Genomic DNA, 22263 nt, shown 5'->3' on the forward strand with positions numbered 1-22263 from the left:
GTGACAAGCAATATAGCTTGAGATGTGAACGCGACGAGTTAGAATAAAAAAAATAACACTATTTTAACTTTTATTGTTGTTAGTCCCCCTGATGAAAGGAGGGTGGACCTGCAGGGGAATCTGGGGCAAAATGAGATACTTAAGGGAAAAAGAACTGTCGAGTCAAAGTTAGCATTGACATATAAACGATATTCTGTGTACTGAACATTCAAAGTATTGGAAAACAATGGCACAACAAAAAAAAAAGATGAGAAATTATTTTCAAAAGAAATACAGATGATTTATTCAGCTAACTGTATTGTCCCGTTTTGCCCCATGCTTGGGGCAAAACGAGACGGATCTTGATCTGAATAAGTCAGTCTTCACAGAGCTCACAAATGCCAGGCTTAAGTAGGTCAAACTGATTAATCTATTACCATGGCCCATAGAAATATCTGTCAGAACGTTAATTCTTCTTTGACAAATCTGCATCTTTTTCGGAAAGAACACGATTTCAGCAGAACCATAAAAATAGATCAAAATAGATACATTTTGAATACTTACCCCTTTTTGGTGTACGGGGCTGAATAAAACAATGGTAGACGTTGGCGGCAAGGCGTTACCACGTGATCTCTTGATCAGACTCCTCTCTCTCTCTCTCTCTCTCTCTCTCTCTCTCTCTCTCTCTCTCTCTCTCTCTCTATCTCAGTTATCTGTGGTGTCTCGTTTTACCCCGCTATCTCGTTTTGCCTCAGGTTCCCCTAAATTCACCCTTGTCCGTTCGTCCATTCGTATATCTACACGTTTCTCAATAACTACGCCTTGGAACTTTTTAAAATTTTTAAATTTTGCACAAACATTAAACATGATATGAGTAAAAAAGTATCAGAACGGATTCTCCGGAAAAATTCTGCCACCCCCTAGGGGTCCCTTTCGTGTTAAAATGGCTAAAATTGACACTTTTGTGCTTATTAAAAATTGATGCCTTGGATTTTTATAAAACTTTCTGAAAAGTTGTAACTAACTGATTTCTATATAATTTTGCTTGTCTATATTTTGCGATAACTCTTGGGTGTGCCCCAGGGGTTCTTTATGGGTTAATAAAAACACTCCATTTTTGGGACTATGTTATCATATTTGTCTAAAAATGTTCTGTGTATGTTTATTTAGCAGTTTTGCATGGTGCTGAACTCAAATTTAAATATGTTAAGGCCTTGGGGACTTTTGGGGCTAAATGGGGGGGGGGTGATAGACTTAGTCATTTCTTTTTTTTTTCTTTTTTTTGCATGGTGTAGAACTCAAATTTACATATGTTAAGGCTTAAAACTGCACCGTTTGTTCATTTACACCAGGATTTGACTCCCCTGGGGGACTTTTGGGGCTAAAGGGGAGGAGGGGCAAATGCTGAACTTAGTCATTTTTTTATGCCTCGTTCACGGGGGACCATGCATGCTTCACTTGTTTTATGTTACAATACTAGCATCTCCATCTCCATCCGATCTGCGGTCCCATTGCTGCCATGTCACATCCTTGTGCACGTTTTGAAAAGTACTTTATCGGAATGTGCTCTGAGAAACTTGCACCCTCTTGATATAATTACCGTGACTATCCCGACATGCAGCAAAACCCCACTCTTTCTTTGTTTTGTTTTTTTTACACGGTGGTGACCACTTATCAAGGCCCGGAAGCCACTCAGGGATAAGGGTTATTGCAAGTACGTTAGTGTGGAGATTTATTGAAGTGTTTACTTAAGGGGGCGGTTCATTTGGAATTTGTTAACGTTGGACTTTAAGATATCCAAGTTGTAGTCAGGTGGGAAGCAGGCAGACGGAACAGAGTTCCACAGGCGTGCAGTTCTAAGAAAGAAGCTTTGTTCATGGAATCTACGTTTTGATTTAGGCACAGGTAAAGAGTGGGGAAAATTTTTGACACTGGATTCAGCTAGACGGGTGTTTTTGTGAAAGATTGGCGAGGGGGGACCAGAGATTGGAGTTCAGACGAGCACCTGCCATGGAAATAACGATAAAACAAGGATAGGCTCGCAACGTCTCTTCTGTGGGAGAGAGGTTGCAGGGTAGAGAAAAGGGCATCCCCCACTAAGCCACAAAGTCTATTTTGTACTCTGTCAAGGCAGGATAGGCTGTTTTTAGCAGCTCCTGCCCAGATATGGTGCTAGTGTTACATAGAAGAGGACAGATCCCAGTAATTAAATGAACAACGTAGATAAGTTTGAAAATGATATTTGCTAAAAAGAAATGGTTAGATTTGAACCCAGTATTCAAACGTTAAAAGTGAATACGTATTGCAATCCTAGGTATATGCAGCAATTGTCCATTGTGTTTAGAAATAAATAAATGTATTAATTATGTCAGAATTGGGGGAATGAACAATTAAAGCGTGTGGAGATATATGTGTAATATGTAGAATCCACGTGAGGACTCTCACATGTCTGAGCACGTTTTGACATCACAAGGAAAGATAATTTACAATATATTCAGAGAGTCAGTTCGGGAGTTGAGTTCGGAACAGTCAGAGGAGAAGAGTTAACTGAAACCCTTTTTGGAAGCGACCAGAAAGGGAAACAAGAAAATGTAAATCTGAAAGGCAATTGAATTCCTGATCATCAATCATCCAGCTTGTATTGATAAATATCATCAAGTTATTTGTAAGTTTTCGTTTGTCATCATTCAACCTGAAAGGTAATGTGTTTTATCTGCCGACTTGAATATTGAACATTATATGAAACACCAGCCTTCCAAAATGTAACTAAGTCCTGCTCCTCAATAATGAATAATCATCTTCTATGTTTCTCGGAGCCCATATGTAACTGTACCAATATGTTGCAATTTAAATTTGATACAGTGCACACCTTGCTTCTAAGATTTCTAGGTGTGCAACAATTCTAGATTAGACGATCACAACCCTAGATGGTCATAGATACGCGTATATACATACACATTGTTCCACAGCAGGAGAAACGTCTCTGATGCGATCTCTGATGACTTCTTTTTCTCATAGTACCTTGTCGGTTTGAGAAAACACACTTCTGACGTCCTAACGAAGGGGGATTCTCAATATAGTAGCTAGAGTTAGTCAGTTCAGTAGAGTTGCAGAGTCGGGCGTTGAAGAGTTGAGAGCAGTTGAGTTGGGTTGTGTTGGAGTCAGAGTCCTTCATAAGCGAAGGGAAGAACATTAAACTATGTAGATCCCAAATTTTAATTCCATCAGCATTCGACCGGTCCAGTGAATAAAGAATCATCTTTGTGTGTTTTGTAAAACTGTTGTCATGTGTCATCTTTCCACAAATCAAAAGGTAATGTATTTTTTGTTTTGTTTACAAGGTTGTCACCACTTATCAAGGCCCGGAAGCCACTTGGGGATAAGAGTTATTGCATGTACAGTACGTTAGTGTTGGAGATTTGATAAAGTGTCTTAATTAAGAGGACGGTTCATCAGGAATTTGTTTACATTGGATTTGAAGACATTCAGGTTGTAGGCAGGTCGGAAACAGGCAACCGGAATAGAGTAAGGAGTAGGGAAAAATTTTGACAGTAATTTCAGCTAGACAGGTGTTTATCGTGAAAGATTTGTTCTGTTATAAGAGGGCATGAATAGTGTATATATTTATGTGTTTCTATTATAGTCTAGTGTATTATTGTATACGAATGTATACACGCATATACGTGTATACAAACCCAGATAAAGCCATAATATAATTATCTATTATGAGCGGGACCTGTGGAAATTCCACAGCGGACTCTTTCATATGTAATTTATTGATGTTGCCATTCTGTGGATGTTCAGCGTATACGTCCTCATATTTTTATAGCTGTTTTTTTTTTTTTTTTTTTTTTTTTTTTTTTTTTTGAAACTGCAAAGTATTTGTCTAAGCTAGCTGGGACTCCCGGCATAGCCCGGTTATAAAATACGCTTAAATAAGGCTCGACCCTATAACACGAAAGAGGAAAAAGATTGGTGAAAGAAAGCTCACGCGTTAACTGTCTCGTCCACGACGTCTTTATAACGTCACAGGCCTTCGAAATAAAGTGTTTTACATATTATAGCTGTTTTTTTTTTGTTTGTTTGTTTTTTTTTTGTTTTTTTGAAACTGCAAAGTATTTGTCTAAGCTAGCTGGGACTCCCGGCGTAGCCCGGTCATAAAATACGCTTAAATAAGGTTCGAACACTAAAACACGAAAGAGGAAAAAGATGGTGAAAAACGTTGTATAGCTTTGTTTCCTTCCAAAATTGAAAATTATTTTCTGGGTCAACCTTGCTAAATGTCTCCCCTAAGTTAGTATCTCAATCAGGTTTGCTCAAAGTCCACACAGCTCATCAGTATATGCTGTACTGTGTAAGGTTCCAGGCATGCTATGCAAAATCGTGCTTCTTCTCCTTTCTGTAAATATGAGTAGGTGACATTCGGAGTATGTTTGTTTTTTTTTGGGGGGGGGGTTACGTCTATGATGCTTGGTGTTTAATTTACACGAGTTCCATTGTTCTTGAAACATTTCTTATAACGTCACAGGCCTTCGAAATAAAGGTTGAGATCGTTAGGCGTATGATCACTTGCAAAAATGCCGACACAAAAAGTGAGCCTTCCTTGCAAAAAACATCCCAGTTGATAGTTAAAGACCACATGTTTGTGGTCAATTTTTGGAGAGATCGATCTTTCTAACTAGCCTGGGGAATGGTATCAAAACATGATATCAATATTTGAATTACAATACACACACACAAAAAAAAAACTTTATTATCGAAATAACGCCTTTTATCTTACGTCGTGGACACGAGGGTTGAATTATTTGTAAAAAATGTCAGCAAAAAAAATCGATCCTCCCTGTAGGAAATTGCCCAGTTGAGGGTGAAGGACTTAACGTTTTTGGCCAATTTTTCGATATTTGTCGTCCAAAGGGTCGAGCTTCAAAATGATACCAATCTCGGGAAAATCCTACGCCTCTGTCGAAAGTTTTTGCGAGACATACATACATACATACATACATACATGTATACATTTAAACAGAAAGGTGAGATTTATATTATAGATGACACATGATAATCAGTCAACCTAGTTCTTTCAAAAGTCTTGACCTGAATGAAATTTGGCTTTTAAAAAGGTCAATCTGACAACCCTGGACAAGAATGTGACAGTGATCTCCCTTTGATGTGGCCTCGTTTTCGAATATCATTATAGTAATAATATATAATGATTGTTGTAATGGTGTAAGAAAGGAGCTCGTAGTAATTTCAACATGCATCAGTTCTTCACCAAAGAAAAAAAATCAGTGAAACATTGCATAACATTCGAAAGAAACGGCAATAAAAAGAAAAACATTGTCTGCCAAGAGGTGTCGAACTGAAGGAGTGAATTAAAGTCTGTCTCTTACAATGTGATTTTATTATTTGCATTGAACTATGCAGCACAATATTACTTTCTGAGTATTTATTAACACATTAATTACAAATAAAATAGAAACGATGCATGTTAAGCATTTTTTAAATACAACAATAGTACACATAGGTTGGATAAATAAAGGATTAAAACGCAATAAAAGATTATCACTGGATTAGGATAAACATACATAAAAGATTAGATGCAACAAAGATGAAATTCTTTATTTGGCTAATCAACTGGTTTTCTGACTTCTTTACTTCTCTCACACTTCTCATCCTCTCTCACAGACTCTCTGCCTTCCTTGAATCTCTTATGCCACTCAAAAACTGATGCTTGATTCATGCAAGATGATCCAAAAGCAGTCTGAAGCGTTCCATACGTTTCTGTGGTATTGTTTTCAAAGTTTAAAACAGAATTTTATTGCATATCATTCTTCTAAAGTGTCCTCATATCTAAATAGTGTTTTTGAAATTCATCAGCTGTGATAATCAGGCTTTAGTAGGGTGTATTCCAATTCTTGCTGTAGCTGTTCATTTGAACCTGAAATCATAAAAATTGGTCAGCTATCTCATAGGATGTGTAGCAAATAACATACAAAAAAGTCTGGAAACTTATTGAAACTAATTTTGTCAGTGTTCGTTGCGTGTGTAGAAAGTTTTTGGCAGACATGCAAGCACACACACACACACACACACACACACACACACACACACACACACACATACTAACACACATTTTGCCTTTTATATAATAGATATTTTTCTTTTCACAGCCAAATCCAGTTGAACAACGCTACTTGGAGCTTATAAAACAATGGTCAACCCCTTTTTTCCGCCATCAGCTAAAATCCGGCACAACTATCTTCCGAGCATTTCTCCGATTCCCCCTTGGTTTAAACATTTATTTTTGTATGAAATAATTGACCATTTTTTTCTAAGTCTCACATATTATTCGACCGTGACATCGCTCTTTCAGATGGTACCGGCCTTGACCCGGTCCGATGTGGCTAACAAAAGTTTTTGCGAGAAACATAAACACACACACATACACACATTTTGCATTTTATATATATACTAGCAATTCAGCCCGGCGTTGCCCGGGTGTTTGGAGGTGCATGTTGAAAAAAAAAAGCGACCAATTTTTTTTAAACTTTGGCCCCTATTATAACCCTTAACCTTTATTATTTTGAGCTCAAATCAAGTTAATAAGTTAGATCCATGTCCAAGGAACCTATATCTATAATTTCAAGTGTTTAGACCCAAGATTGGGGAAGGAGGTTGGTAGAGTTCTCAAAAGTCAAATCGTTGAACTTCGACCCCTTAATAGCAAAATTTCTGGCTGAAAACGGATTACAAAGATTTTTCCAAATCTCATTACCCTGTATATCAAATTTCAAGTCTGTAGACTGAAAATTTGGCAGAGATATTGTGTAGGGAAGTGTACTGTACACACACACACACACACATACACACACATGCACACACATACACACAGACACATACACACACACATACACACACACACACATACACACACATACACACACGCACACATACATACACATACACACACATACACATACACATACACACACGCGCGCGCACACACACATACACACACGCACACACATACACACACATACGCACACACACATACACACAGACACATACACACATACGCACACACACATACACACGCATACACACACACACACATACACACAGACACTTTCACTTTTATAGATATATAGATAGAGATTTCTTTCTTCCTACAGCCAAATCCAGTTGGACAACGCTACTTGGAGCTTAGAAAGCAATGGTCAACCCCTTTTTTTAGCCATCAGCTCAAATTCGGCTCAACTATCTTCCGGGCATTTCAAGGCGATTATCGACTTCAGCTAAAAGAGAATGGGATCGTCATATTCAACAAGTTGATAAAAGTTCGGCGTTGCCGGCAAATCATAAGGATTGATTTGTCGAAATGTTCACGTGAGTCCATCTTTCTTTCTGAGCAATCGTATTCTGTGGAATCCGTTGGCAAGATTATAGCTCGGGGTGTAGAAGCAGATGGGGTGCGAATTTGGCGGTGTTCTCGAGGCTTTCATCAAAGAGGTAGGTACATGAGTAGGGGAAGATATATAATTTTAACTGTGCTGATAAAACCAGGTGTTAGACTTACAGCACATATTCTCTAGCCTATAATATATATATATATATATATATATATATATATATATATATATATTATAAGGTAAAATTAAAAGCCAAGAACAATGCGAGATTTTTTTTTTATATAGAGTAAAATTAAATGCAAACAAAAGAAATATAAGAAATAAAGTTCTTTTTTTTGTTGTTTGTTTTTTCTTTTTCACACAAATTTTAACTCTAAACAACAGTAATTTTTTTTTTCTGTTGTATTCAATGGTGATATAAATCTCAATATATTTCAGACTTATTAGTCCATTTTCAAGAGAAGACAGCGGAAGGGTGTTCAAAATTGGAAAAGTAGCCGCAGAGTTTGCCACGTGATACCGCGAAATATAGAACAAAAAATGACGTTAGGAGAACGTTAAAATAAATCAGTTGATGTTTGAAATACTTGTTGCGTTTGTGAATCAAAGGAGATGACTATTCAAGCAAGGTTTTTTTTTTTTTTTTTTTAATTATTGTTTTTCTTATGTTTTAAACTTATATTATAAAAGCGGAGCTCAATTCCAGTCTATTGTTTAGTGTGGGAGTATTTTTTTGAAATAATTAAAGATTCGAGGATACGAAGTTGACCTACGTTTCTTGAAGAAGCAAGAATGTTGATGTGAAAATCTGGTTCTGAATTAATGCAAGTGCGAATATGTTTATAGAACGACGAAGCAGTAGTGTTTAAGTGCTCTTTAATGCGGTGATGAAGCAATCTGGTAGTGCTTCCGATGTAAGATGCACTGCATTTAGCGCATTGTAGGTCGTAAACAACGTGGTTCTTAAAGCATAAACCTGTGTGTGATATTGGGCAATTAGAGAGTGAACAAGGGGAAGGTGTATGCGATGGATGTTTTCGGTTGAGCTGTTGTCTTAAAGTAGATCCAGTGTGGATGAGTTGAATGTTGAGCCCCTCGCTGCGGATGGCTTTTCGGATTGAAGATGAGATTTTGTCACTGAGGAAGGGTAGTTTTAGAAAACAACTGTTAGAGAAGGGTCGGGTGTTGCGTTTTTTCTTTTTAAGTGAGGATAGGATCGTATTAGGGTAGCCGTTTAGTGAGAGGGTCTGTAGGAAATTGTTAGTGTGTGTATGTTTGTCGGAGATGTTAGTGCATTTGTCTTGTATGCGTGAGATTTCGGCATGTGCGTAGTTTAGTTTGTCCTTGAGAGGTAGCGCAGATTTGAAATGTACGAAGAGGCGTTTGCTGGCGGGTTTTCTGTAGAATTCAGTGCATATGGCACCATTTTTTTTATTTGTATTTTAAAATCAAGCAGAGAAAGGGATTCTGAAGAGTCTGGGTGTTCTATAGTAAATTTTAAGTTTGGGTCGGCGTTATTGAATTTGTGGAAAATGTTAATAGCTTCTTCGCGGGAGTATGTGATAATTAAAATGTCATCGATATATCTAGTAAAAAGGAGATAAGAATAGCAGGTACTAAGGGTGTGTCTTTCGAGTTTGTCCATATAAGCAATGGCAAGAATACCGGATAGACTGGAGCCCATGGGTAGTCCAGTTACTTGTTTGAACGTGTTTTGTAGGAAAGTAAAGTAAGTGTTGTCTACTATAATACGGAGGAGTTGTAAGAGATCTCCTGGAGTAATTCCGAAGCATTGTGGGTCTTTAGATGCTATAATGTCTGCCATGAGATTAATGGCTGGATGTGCAGGAATGGAGGTGTATAAAGAAACGACGTCTAGGCTAAATGGGTATCTGTATAGTTTGAGTAGATGGTGTGGTAGATCGTTGAGTCTGTTAATTACTTGGTTGGAACTACTAACATGGGCTGGGAAGGTAGAGAGTAGAGGTTTTAAGTAGGCGGGATATAATTTAAAAAAAAAAAAAAAAAAAACCTTGCTTGAATAGTCATCTCCCTTGATTCACAAACGCAACAAGTATTTCAAACATCAACTGATTTATTTTAACGTTCTCCTAACGTCATTTTTTGTTCTATATTTCGCGGTATCACGTGGCAAACTCTGCGGCTACTTTTCCAATTTTGAACACTCTTCCGCTGTCTTCTCTTGAAAATGGACTAATAAGTCTGAAATATATTGAGATTTATATCACCATTGAATACAACAGAAAAAAAAAATTACTGTTGTTTAGAGTTAAAATTTGTGTGAAAAAGAAAAAACAAACAACAAAAAAAAGAACTTTATTTCTTATATTTCTTTTGTTTGCATTTAATTTTACTCTATATAAAAAAAAAATCTCGCATTGTTCTTGGCTTTTAATTTTACCTTATAATTTTCTTCAACAATGCTTCAAGCAAACTACAACCTACTTATATATATATATATATATATTTGCCAACGATATATATATATATATATATATATATATAAAATTATGATTCAATGAATTTCAAAAAACTCTCATTTAAATGAAATGAAGTGGTTGAGTTTCATATCAAAGAATTTTTATTATTCTAAGCAAGACAAAGAATACTTTAGAAATTTAATCTCCTTAACCTATTGGGTTTCGATGTCTACCATCTCATCAGAGGAGAGAAAATATTAGCAAATACTTATAAAGGTATGCACCCTATTTACTAAAGTCAGTGAGACATGGAAAGTCAAAGTCAAAATAATAAATTTATCAGAAGTCCTGTAGCAGGAGGATTTGCAGAAAAAGGATATGAAAGTTTTTTTTTTAGATCCAGCTTGCTTGGTAAAATCCATATTACGCGTTCTTTACATCCGTTTGGTCCAAGTTATATATTGGGTAACCTGCATAGCTGTGTAGATATCCGAATCGGGCAAGTGCTTGTATAAATTTGTTTGTGGGTCCAACGATAATAATTCAAAGTCTGGTGGAATCCTTTTCATTAGAAGTCTATATTATTTTTAGTGGGGCGAGGTGTTAATATTAGGGAGAGTAGATAGTGGTGAATGGTAGGAAGTGAGGTGGAAATATGTGCATATTCATCCCTATATAACCATGAACACACATATACAAACACACACCTACACACAATATACATATATACATATACATACATGCATACACACACACACACATATATATATATATATATATATATATAATTTAAAGGAGATTAGAACAATAGTCTGAAGAGCTGAGTGTATTTTAATGTAACAGTGAAATTACTAGTTTAATTAAAATACAGGAAATAGAAAGTGCTCGTTGTAATTTAGATATATAATAAGCTCGATAGTTAAATGTCCTAGAGCTAATTCAATATTAAGTAATGTGAATTATAATTTAAAATTTAAAAATCAAATTTTAATTAAATTAAAAATCCGTTTCATAAGAAGGAACAACAACAAAATCAATTATCTGTACGATCGTTTCGGAAAACAATGCTTTTTATTGTGGTATACATCAAGTTATGTAGAATAATTATATATAGTTTTTTGGTAAGCAAGGTCTCATCATCAGCAAATTTAGGAGGGTTTTTATTGAATTTAAAAGACACCATAAATAAACCTAGCATTAAAAGTATATATATTAAATGTATACACACACACACACACACACACACACACACACACACACACACACACACACACACACATATATATATATATATATATATATATATATATATACATACACAGTTTTTTTTTTCAGGATTTATCCTAGTTTCATCTCAAATCTCATTGTCAGTTTAAATCGCATTTGTTCCGTCAACTCAAGTTATATATACTGCCCATGAGGTGTTAATTATTATTAATTTTATACGTATCTATATTTCCCTTAGAAAGGAAGATTGACATAAGGTTTAGAATATACTAATGTTTATTTAGCAAATAGGGTGCATACCTTTATAAGTATTTACCAATATTTTCTCTCCTCTGACGAGATGGCAGACATCGAAACCCTATAGGTTAAGGAGATTAATTTTCTAAAGCATTCTTTGTCTTGCTTAGAATAATAAAAATCTTTGATATGAAAATCAACCACTTCATTTCATTTCAATGAGAGTTTTTTGAAATTCATTGAATCATAATTATATATATATATATATATATATATATATCGTTGGCAAATATATATATATTTGAAATTCATTGAATTACAATTTAATTTATTTGCTCTATCTTGCATATCGAGCAATTCTTGTTTAGATGGGAGAATGCTTATAGAATATTACTGCCAGTAATATTTTGTAAATTTTACAATCTCACGTTTCCATAACAACTGATTGTTAAATAAAAACTATTCTGAAGAATATATATATATATATATATATATATATATATATATATATATATATATATATATATATATATATATTGTCAGCAAGTCATTATTCAAGCATCAAGCACGTCTGATTGAACACGAAGAGTTATTCTTTTTTTCTGATTTTTCAGGATATCTTTTTTATTTCAGGCATATTTTGTAATGGCACCTTTATAATAAAAAAAAGCTATAAATACAAAGAAAAACAAAAAGAAAACGATAACAGCAACAACAATCGCCCCTGACGACAATCGGATACGCCGAGAGAAAGCGCTTGAGAAGAATATGGCTGAACAACAACTTTTGGGCGCCGATATATACAATATGCCAGCTGAAATAAAAAAAAAGATCGCTTGGCGAATGGAAAAGATATTCAGAAAAAGCGAAAAAAAGAATAACTTGTGTGTGTGTGTGTGTGTGTGTGTGTGTGTGTGTGTGTGTGTGTGTGTGTGTAGAAAAAAATCAAGATATTGTAGAATTAAATGTACAATATTTTATTCAAAAATAAAGAATACGAAATAAAGGTAAAAGGTTCCTTATTCCATGAAGTCTTTTTTTTTTTACACAGTGATCACCACTTATCAAGGCCCGGAAGCCACTCAGGGATAAGGGTTATTGCAAGTACATTACGTTAGTGTGGAGATTTTATGAAGTGTTTAATTAGGGGGGGGGGTTCATTAGGGATTTGTTAACATTGGGCTTGAAGACATCCAAGTTGTAGTCCGGAGGGAAGCAGGCAGACGGAACAGAGTTCCACAGGCGTGCAGTTCTAAGAAAGAAGCTTTGTTCATGGAATCCGCGTTTTGATTTAGGCACAGATATAGAGTGGGGGAAATTTTTCACAGTGGATTCAGCTAGACGGGTGTTTTTCGTGAAAGATTGGCGAGGAGGGACCAGGGATTGGAGTTCAGACGAGCACCTGCCATGAAAATAACGATAAAACAAGGATAGGCTCGCAACGTCTCTTCTGTGGGAGAGAGGTTGCAGGGTAGAGAAAAGGGCATCCCCCACTAAGCCACGAAGTCTATTTTGTACTCTGTCAAGGCAGGATAGGCTGTTTTTGGCCGCTCCTGCCCAGATATGGCAACAGTATTCCATCCTTGGACGTACTCCAAAGGCTCTTCTCCTCAGAGGAAAAAAAAGTTAGCAAAACCAATCTCTGGTCCCCCCTCGCCAATCTTTCATGAAAAACACCCGTCTAGCTGAATCCACTGTGAAAAATTTCCTCCACTCTATATCTGTGCCTAAATCAAAACGCGGATTCCATGAACAAAGCTTCTTTCTTAGAACTGCACGCCTGTGGAACTCTGTTCCGTCTGCCTGCTTCCCTCCGGACTACAACTTGGATGTCTTCAAGTCTAATGTTAACAAATTCCTAATGAACCGCCCCCTTAAGTAAACACTCCATCAAATTTCCACACTAACGTAATGTACTTGCAATAACCCTTATCCCTGAGTGGCTTCCGGGCCTTGATAAGTGGTGATCCCTGTGTAAAAAAAAAAAAAAAGAGGTAAGCATAGATAAATGTCTATTTTTCCTGGTAAGCTCAATTTTGGGAAACATTCGAGAAAGAAAATTGAAATAAAAATAAAAAGTACAGGTGAAATGAAAGGGAATACCCAGCAGAGTCCAGTATGCATGCTTGTAAATATCCAGTGATATCCAAAAGTTAGCAAAAGGTGGGGGCGATTAGTGAGTCCAAAAAGAGTTCCGTTGTGGCACAATGGCTAGCCTCTTTTGAGGGAGCTGGAGGCTTCTACATTAATAAACCTTGTGCCTAACTTGGCCTTCACTTATATGAAGGCACACACACACACACACACATTTCAGTGCGGACACATTTTTTTTAAATGCAAACTAATCTAAGGTAAATGATAACCTTGAAAGAAATGTTCTAGCACATGGAAATGTTATATATATGTGTGTGTGTGTGTGAAGTGACCTATCTCGGTGTGTGAAAAGTTTCTACCAAACTCCTTTTTGAATATTTGTTCTACAGAGTTCAAATCATATATATAGTGTATTTGTACCCATAATACACTTTCAAATTGGTTTTTAGATGGTAAAGGGTCAAAATTGAAAAAAAATGTTGACCATAGCCTGGTGTAATTTGATTATACCTGCTTTTTGCTGCACATGCACTAATTAAAAGTTAAAACAATGTTATTTCTTGCAGTTTTTGTATGCGTATGAATTTAGGTCATCCATTAATCGATAAGGCTAGAGAGCTATATGTTTTAGTTTTGAATTTAGCTGTTAGCACACAAGTTATTTTTTTTTTACTTTTAAAATCACTACTATATATTAGGTACAATATAATAATTAATAGAAAATTGGCTCTGTAATAATAAATACAAAATCTGCATAAATTAAAATATAATATTTAAGCATATTTTATGACTGGGCAACGGCCAGTGGTCTGCTAGTATATATATAATGTATGTATTGTCTCTGGATACATATACACATTTTGAAAACCTGTGTGAACCTTGACAGTTGGATTAAACTCCTGTCAATAATTAAGAACCTGGTTTATTTAGACCCAGATTAATGGTCAACAAAGGTAGAAACTGAAGAAGAACAAACATATAATGTTTTTAAATATAATTCTATTTACTTCTACAAGTGCCATCTTTGTTTTGTAATTTTACTTATCCGCTCAGGTGTTTTCTTTTTATCTTGTCAGCAGTGTTAAAGGCGTTTCACCATTTCGATTTTATCAGATCAGCTTTCCTTTGTTACTTACAAATGCACATCTCGGTAATACTCCACTGAAAAACAACTGCAAATCTTCAAATCTGACCGTCGATGATCGAGACCAATCGTACGTAATATAACGGTCTTTGTTCCGATATATCTTATAGGTAATGCCAGCTGAATATTCTCCACGCTTTTGAAAACTAGTAACGTCGTCGTCGTCGTCGTCGTCATGATCTTCAGTCAACTGGAATGTAGGTTACTGAACCAAAGTTAAACGCTTTCTGTCTGGTGGCATTTACGCGATTCATTCGCCAAAAAAGATCATGGCTGTCACTCAAGAAATCACTTGGAACAAAGATATCTAGTGGCGATAAAAAATAAAAGGAAGAGAGAATGAAAGATTACGTTAGAGGCAGATCGAAAAAGAAATCCACACACACACACACACACACACACATACACACACACACATATATATATTACATAGACATCACCACTTATCAAGGCCAAGAGGCCTCTCAAGTATAAGGGTTAAAGAGTGTCCAGTGGACAATTGAACAATATAGTACTCGTTAGTAATGGAAATTCGGTAAATTTCTTAACTTATATAGAACGGCTCTAGCACGGTTTTTTTTTTTTTTTTTTTTTTTACACAGTGATCACCACTTATCAAGGCCAGGAAGCCACTCAGGGATAAGGGTTATTGTAAGTACATCACGTTAGTGAGGAGATTTTATGAAGTGTTTAATTAGGGGGGCGGTTCATTAGGAATTTGTTAACATTAGACTTGAAGACATCCAAGTTGTAGTCCGGAGGGAAGCAGGCAGACGGAACAGAGTTCCACAGGCGTGCAGTTCTAAGAAAGAAGCTTTGCTCATGAAATCCGCGTTTTGATTTAGGCACAGATATAGAGTGGGGGAAATTTTTCACAGTGGATTCAGCTAGACGGGTGTTTTTCGTGAAAGATTAGCGAGGGGGGACCAGGGATTGGAGTTCAGACGAGCACCTGCCATGAAAATAACGATAAAACAAGGATAGGCTCGCAACGTCTCTTCTGTGGGAGAGGGGTTGCAGGGTAGAGAAAAGGGCATCCCCCACTAAACCACGAAGTCTATTTTGTACTCTGTCAAGGCATGATAGGCTGTTTTTGGCAGCTCCTGCCCAGATATGGCAACAGTATTCCATCCTTGGCCGTACTTGGCTTTTATATAGATAGAGAATTGCATCAGTAGTGAGATATCTTCTGGAGCGGTAGAAGGATCCCACCATCTTTCCTACGACCTTGGCCACAGACTTGATGTACGTGTTCCATTTCAGATCAGGAGTAAAGGTCAAACCCAGAAGCTTGTCAATAATAATAACTTCTAACAACTTCTAATAACTTCTGCACTTGGCACAATCTCTAATCTTTTTGACTATATCTTGCCATTGGATCGAAATTTGTTTTTACCACGAGAGAGATAGTGTAGATAACGCTGCACAAGTTCTCTTCACTTAGACTAATTCACACGCAAGTCGTCATATTGCAGAAGTTGTGGTTGTCAAGTACAGAAAACTTTGGGAAGCAAACAGCAGGAAGAGAGTTCCAAAGTCTAGCTATTCTAGGAAAGAAATTATTTGAATAGAAAACTTTCTGACATTTAGGGATCTCAGCAGTGAAAAGGGGTCATTTTTTTTTTTGCTAAGCACGTTTGTTGGGGATATTTACGTCGAGCAGGCACAAGTATAATGAGGTCATCATAGCACAATGTTTTCTAGCATGGTAGAGGGATCCCACTTTGCTGGTAGCAGTCTTCACAATGGCTTCAATGTATTTATTCCAGATCATGTTTCCTGTGAATATAAAGCCGAGGAGTTTGAATTTAAAATTGAATTGTTAAAACTGTCGGCACACGAAGATTGGCAGGTCCTTATGATTCCAGTGTACAATAAAAATTAAACGATTATAACTTGAAAAACAAAACATTGCATAAAAAGCATATTTCTCTCTCTCTCGTTCTCTCTCTCTCTCTCTCTCTCTCTCTCGCTTTCTCTAGTTCTCCCATTTGATCCCTTTCTCTCTCTTTCTTCAAAGAGAATTGAAATATGATTGTATTGTAAAAACAGTTCAAGCTTGCACCCCATACGCGCGGGATATAGCAGTTTGGTGTGCACGCAATGGGTCGACTAAATATGCTTCCTACTTATTAAATGTTAAATAAATTATATTTTTTATAAAAATGCATTTGTTCGCTATTTTTTACAAGTGTTCGATTTCAACCTGCAGTTCCTCCCATTAATGCGACGACAGAAAGCTGCCTGTAATGATGCAATGAACATACAAGAAGCGACCCATCATGCCGACGACATTTTTTTTTACATAGGCTTCACCACTTATCAAGGCCGATAGACCACTCAAGGATAAGGGTTAAAGAGTGTACAGTAGTCAAAAGGCCAATATAGTAATCGATAGTAATGGAAGTTCGGTAAATTTGTTAACTTAAGTGGAACGGCTCACCAGAAACTTGTTCACGTTGGACTTGAAGACAACCATATTATAGACAGCTGGAAAGCAGGAAAACGGAAGACAATTCCACAGGCGTGCTGTTCTAAGAAAGAAGTTTTGATCATGGAATCTATGTTGAGGTTTAGGCACAGATAAAGATTGGGGGGGAATTATTAATAGTATTTTCAGCTAGACGAGTGTTTCTTGTGAAAGTTTGGCGAGGGGAGGCATAGATTGAAGCTAAGTGGAACACTTTCCATGAAAATAATGATAAAGCAAAGACAAACTCGCAACATCTCTTCTGTGACAAAGAGGTTGAGGCGAAGAGAAAAGGACATCTCCCACCAGGCCAGGAAGTCTATTTTGAACTCTATCAAGGCAGGACAAGTCTTTTCTAGCAGACGTCCAAGGATTGAGTACTGCTGCCACATCTGGATAGGAGCTTCTAAAAACAGCCTATCCTGCCTTGACAGGGTACAAAATAGACTTCGTGGTTTAGTGGGGGATGCCCTTTTCTCTTCCCTGCAACCTCTCTTCCACAGAAGAGACGTTGCGAGCCTGCCTTTGTTTTATCGTTATTTCCATGGCAGGTGCTCATCTAGGCTCCAATCCCTCGTCCCCCCTCGTCAATCTTTCATGACAAACACCCGTCTGGCTGAAACTACTGTCAATAAATTTCCCCACTCTTTATCTGTGCCTAAATTCAAACGTAGATTCCATGAGCAAAGCTTCTTTCTTAGAACTGCACGCCAGTGGAACTCTCTGCCGCTTGCCTGTTTCCCACCTGACTACAACTTGGACGTCTTCAAGTCCAACATAAACAAATTCCTGACAAACCGCCCCTTTAAGTAAGACACTCTATCTAAACACCCAATACTAATGATTACTACAATACTATCTCATTGATTACTGTACACGCAATAACCCTTATCCCTGAGTGGCCTTCGGGCCTTGATAAGTGGTGAACCCCATGTAAAAAAAAAATATTCGGTTTTAGGGGTGTCATGTGCTGTGAGGTGTTCATAAATGGAACTATTAAGGGAAAATAGGTGACATGTTAGTCGACAAGAGATCCTGAGTCGAGTCATGCCAATGTACGTGTTATGGCATGACACATCCTTAAATTAAACAAGAAAGCCTGCAAACAGTTTGCTGAAGACATGTCAACAAAGCCCATAGATTACTGGAACCATGTCCTATGGTCTGATGAGACGAAATATAATTTGTTTGGTTTCGATGGACTTAAGCATGTGTGGTGGCGACCAGATGAGGAGTACAAACGTAAGTGTGTCATATTTACAGTCAAGCATGGTGGTGGGAATGTCATCGTCTGAGGATGCATGAGTGCTGCAGGTATTGGAGAGTTACATTTAATTAGGGGAAACATGAACTCCAACATGTACTGTCAAATACTGCGGCAGAACATGATCACCTCCCTCCAGAAACTGGGTCGCAGAGCAGAGTTCCAGCATGACAATGACACAAAACACACCTCCAAGACAATCACTGCTTTACTGAAGAGGCTGAGGGTAAATGTGATGAACCTAATAGAACATCTTTGGGGCATCCTCAAGCAGAAGGTGGAGGTGCGCAAAGTCTCAAATATCTGCCAGCTCCGCGACGTCGTAATTGAAGAGTGGAAGAGCATTCCAGTGGCTATATGTGAAGCTCTGGTAAACTCTATGCCCAGGGCAGTAAAGGCAGTTTGGATAATAATGGTGGCTACACAAAATATTGAGAGTTGACATGTTGTATGTTAATATTGACAACTTTTTGTAAGGGGTATACTCACTTTTGTTGCCGGGGATTTAGCTTTTAATGGCTGTATTTTGAGTTATTTTGAGGGGGAAAATAAATTAACTCTGTTATATATGCTGCAGACGGACTACTTTTCATTGTGTCAAAAAATCATTTTTTTAATGTTGTCTCATGAAGAGATTGGCCCTGTCGGTGGGGCATTAGAATACACCGACTGCCCCCCTGCAGAGAGTAAAAGTCCCTCAATGGGGCTCCTGGATATGACCTTAAACTATATCCAGTGATGAGGGCCCCAGCTTGTGGGCTTTGGGGAGTGTGGAGCCACCCTTTAATTACCATTGCTCCCAGGTCCACTCTGACCCAGAGTGGTAGTACCTGTTAGGGTCCCAACTATGGGTTAAATAGAAACTGACGTGAAAACAACAAATATATTCTATTAAAAAAAAAAAAAATTTTCTTCAAAATCTTTGGATTCGGCATTAAATAACCCGAAAAGGGTTGATATGCCGTAAAACAAAAACAACCAACCAACCAACTCATGGAGAGATATACTTAAATATTTAAAGAAATGTGAGGAGTGTACTCACTTTTGTGATATGCTGTATATGGTTATATGGTAACATTCCTTATTCTTACTAACAACGATAACCAATAAAGCTGTTAATTTTATTTTATTTCGGACTATTAGTCTCATCTTATCTTTTTTTTTTTTTTTTTTTTTGGTGCACAACGTTTCGGCCAACTTCCTCTGGCCTTTGTCAGGTGGTAACCGCGACGGATAGGAACTTCGAATCTCCTAACTGCATTCTCAGCCATCACTGCCATCCGTAGTTGTTGTCGTCTCACCACATTATTGACCAATTACCTCTCGCACGCTTTGGGTGGGATTGAAACCGCTATCTTCAGACAATGTTTATCTGTAACTGTAGAGATTCAACGTCTCTATCAACTGCGCCACGGGCCCCAAAGGGCGATCAAGGTTGGATTCTTTGATCTTATTAAAAAAAAAAAAAAAAAAAAGATAAGATGAGACTAATAGTCCGAAATAAAATAAAATTAACATACAATGCTCATCTCAAAAATAAAAAATTCCAATAAGGAATAATATATATATATATATATATATATATATATATATATATATATATATATCCCAGCCTGTTCGTATCTATCTATCTAAGTTTGTTCGTCTCTATCTATATTATTTGTCTGTCTCTCTATCTATCTATATATATATATATATATATATATATATATATATATATATATATGCTTATTATGTGCATCTATCTATCTATCTATATCAGTTTCATCACCCCCCTCTTTCTTTCTCTCTCTCTCTCTCTTTATATATATATATATATATATATATATATATATATATATATATATATATATATATATATATATATATATCGGTCTGTCCAGAACTAATCACCTCACTCTGTTTTCCTTTCCCTTTTCTTCCTCCTAATCTCCCCCCGCCCCATCTCTTTCTTTATTCCCCTATCCTTCTCCTGGTCTCTTCTCCCCCCCCCTCTTTCTCTCTCTCTCTCTCTCTCTCTCTCTCTCTCTCTCTCTCCACCCGCTGCGCCATTTCGTCCCCTCAATATTTTTCCCGTCTCCCAAAAGCACCAACCGCCATCTTAACCATAATTATCGATCCGCCTTCGTCATTTTCACTTCAGAGCTCCAATCGATGCCGACTGCCTCTGAACAAACAAACAAACAAACAAACAAACAAACGAACGAACAAACGAACAATCCTTGCTCCCCTTCCCACTTCCCCAACTCCGAATGGCGAGACGAAAAGTCTACAACAATTGTTTATTAAATGTTAGATTTAGATTTCCCGGTTTCTTTATTCTACAAAACATAAATATAAAAAAAAAATCGTTTGGGTTTTAATTTTAATCTAAAAAATATTTATTTTTCTTCTTGCAGAAAAGACTCCCTCCGTAACTATCGACTGAGGTCATCAAGGAAACCACTCCCCAATGACTACTGTGACGGCAACCAACTTAAATTCTTAATTAAAGCTTTATTACATAAAGCTATATATCACATTTTTATGTACATATAATAACCCCTTCCCTAGGAAGGAATTTTTCCCATTCATTTATTTGTCCATACCCTTTATGGGTTCTCCTGACTCTTTTGTCTCCCAATTTTTCGTCTGCTAAAATTTTAATCACATGATTATGGTGTAGCGTCAATAAAATAAACCATTCATTCAAGTGCCGCTTGTTATGGATTTAGCTGAATACGATATTAAAAATTACGGTACTTCTACAGTTCAGTCAAAAAATGAAAATATCGAAAAAAGGTTATATTGTACGTATCCGTTTGGGACTGAAGATCTCCGGAAAAAAATTTCACTTAATTTGATCGAGTAGGTTTTTTTTGTTTTGTTTTTTGTTTTTTTTTTTACAGCAGAAAAACACGTTTTTATGAGAGCGCGTTGAAGTCAGCCATTTTGGAATTTTTGAACAAGCCACGGGGAGATAACTCAATTTGAAGCGCTGATAGTTCCTCCCCCTCTTGAATACTAGCTTTTCTTCTTAAAAATCGAACCTTTTGTTCGGTATCATAAATTGTTTTCTTCGCTGTAAAATAAAAAACAAAAAAAACTACTTGATGAAATGAAGTGAAAATTTTTTAGGAGGACTTCGTTCCATAACGGATACGTACAATATAACTTTTTTTTAATGTCTTGATTAAACTGTACAAGTACCAAAATCAGTTTATTGATACTTATGCACTTATGTTACCAGGCTGGCGAGTGTTTTGTAACTATTCTGTACTTTCACCTAACAAATTCATAAACAAAAAAGATATCGTAAAACTTGAATTTATATATATATATATATGTATATATTTCCGTTTCTTTGAAATAGAACCTCGTCACACTGTACACGTGAAACATTTTCAAATATTTTGTACTGGTATTTTTTGTTTCTTAATCTCATTCATCCAGAGGAAGTCTCGAAATAAAGACGAAACGTTGATGAATACATAATACGGTTTGTTCCTTTTTATTTTCTCTCTCTATCTCTCTCTCTCTATATATATATATATATATATATATATATATATATATATATATATATAAAAATAAAATTCTTGGATTTACATTTTTTGATTTTACCGTCATTGGATACTTTACCTTTCACCAGACTATCCATAAGTCAAAAAGAGTTGCAACATTGATTGAAGTGAGTGTTCCTAATGATGGAGGTCTTAACAGAGTTGAAAGAGAGAAACAGACCAAATATCAAGGTCTCATGTATGATATGAAAAGAAACTGGAATCTTAAAGAGATATCAATCATACCAGTTATCATAGGTGCCACAGGGCTTATGAAGACGAGCCTGAAGTCCTACCTAACTAATATTCCTGGTGAACCAAGTGCAAAAGAGATTCAGACAATTGCACTTACGGGAACAGCGAGGATACTAAAAAGAGCTCTCGGTTGGTTTCAATAAAAAGCGGGGTAATGTTGACAGCTGGTTTGGCTGCCCCATACCCAGCATTACAATCTTCAAA

The 22263-nt window shown here is 36.6% G+C and overlaps 1 protein-coding gene across 2 annotated transcripts in view; it reads left to right on the top strand.

Moving 5' to 3' along the window:
* The window catches only part of LOC145270651 (anti-sigma-I factor RsgI6-like), a 129819-nt gene extending 108860 nt beyond the window's left edge, over positions 1-20959 (top strand). The window contains exons 12-13 of one of the 2 annotated variants that reach the window (XM_080126260.1): positions 7149-7362; positions 20662-20959. In XM_080126260.1, coding sequence (XP_079982386.1) covers positions 7149-7362; positions 20662-20690 — 243 coding nt within the window. In that variant the 3' untranslated portion in view covers positions 20691-20959. The remainder of the gene's footprint in view (positions 1-7148; positions 7363-20661) is intronic. The other variant, XM_080126262.1, reaches the window with a different exon arrangement.
* Positions 20960-22263: the final 1304 nt, after the last annotated feature.

This window comes from Euprymna scolopes, chromosome 46 (assembly GCF_053919585.1).
Source record: "Euprymna scolopes isolate OS-2025 chromosome 46, ASM5391958v1, whole genome shotgun sequence".
In the NCBI taxonomy this organism is placed as follows: domain Eukaryota; kingdom Metazoa; phylum Mollusca; class Cephalopoda; order Sepiida; family Sepiolidae; genus Euprymna; species Euprymna scolopes.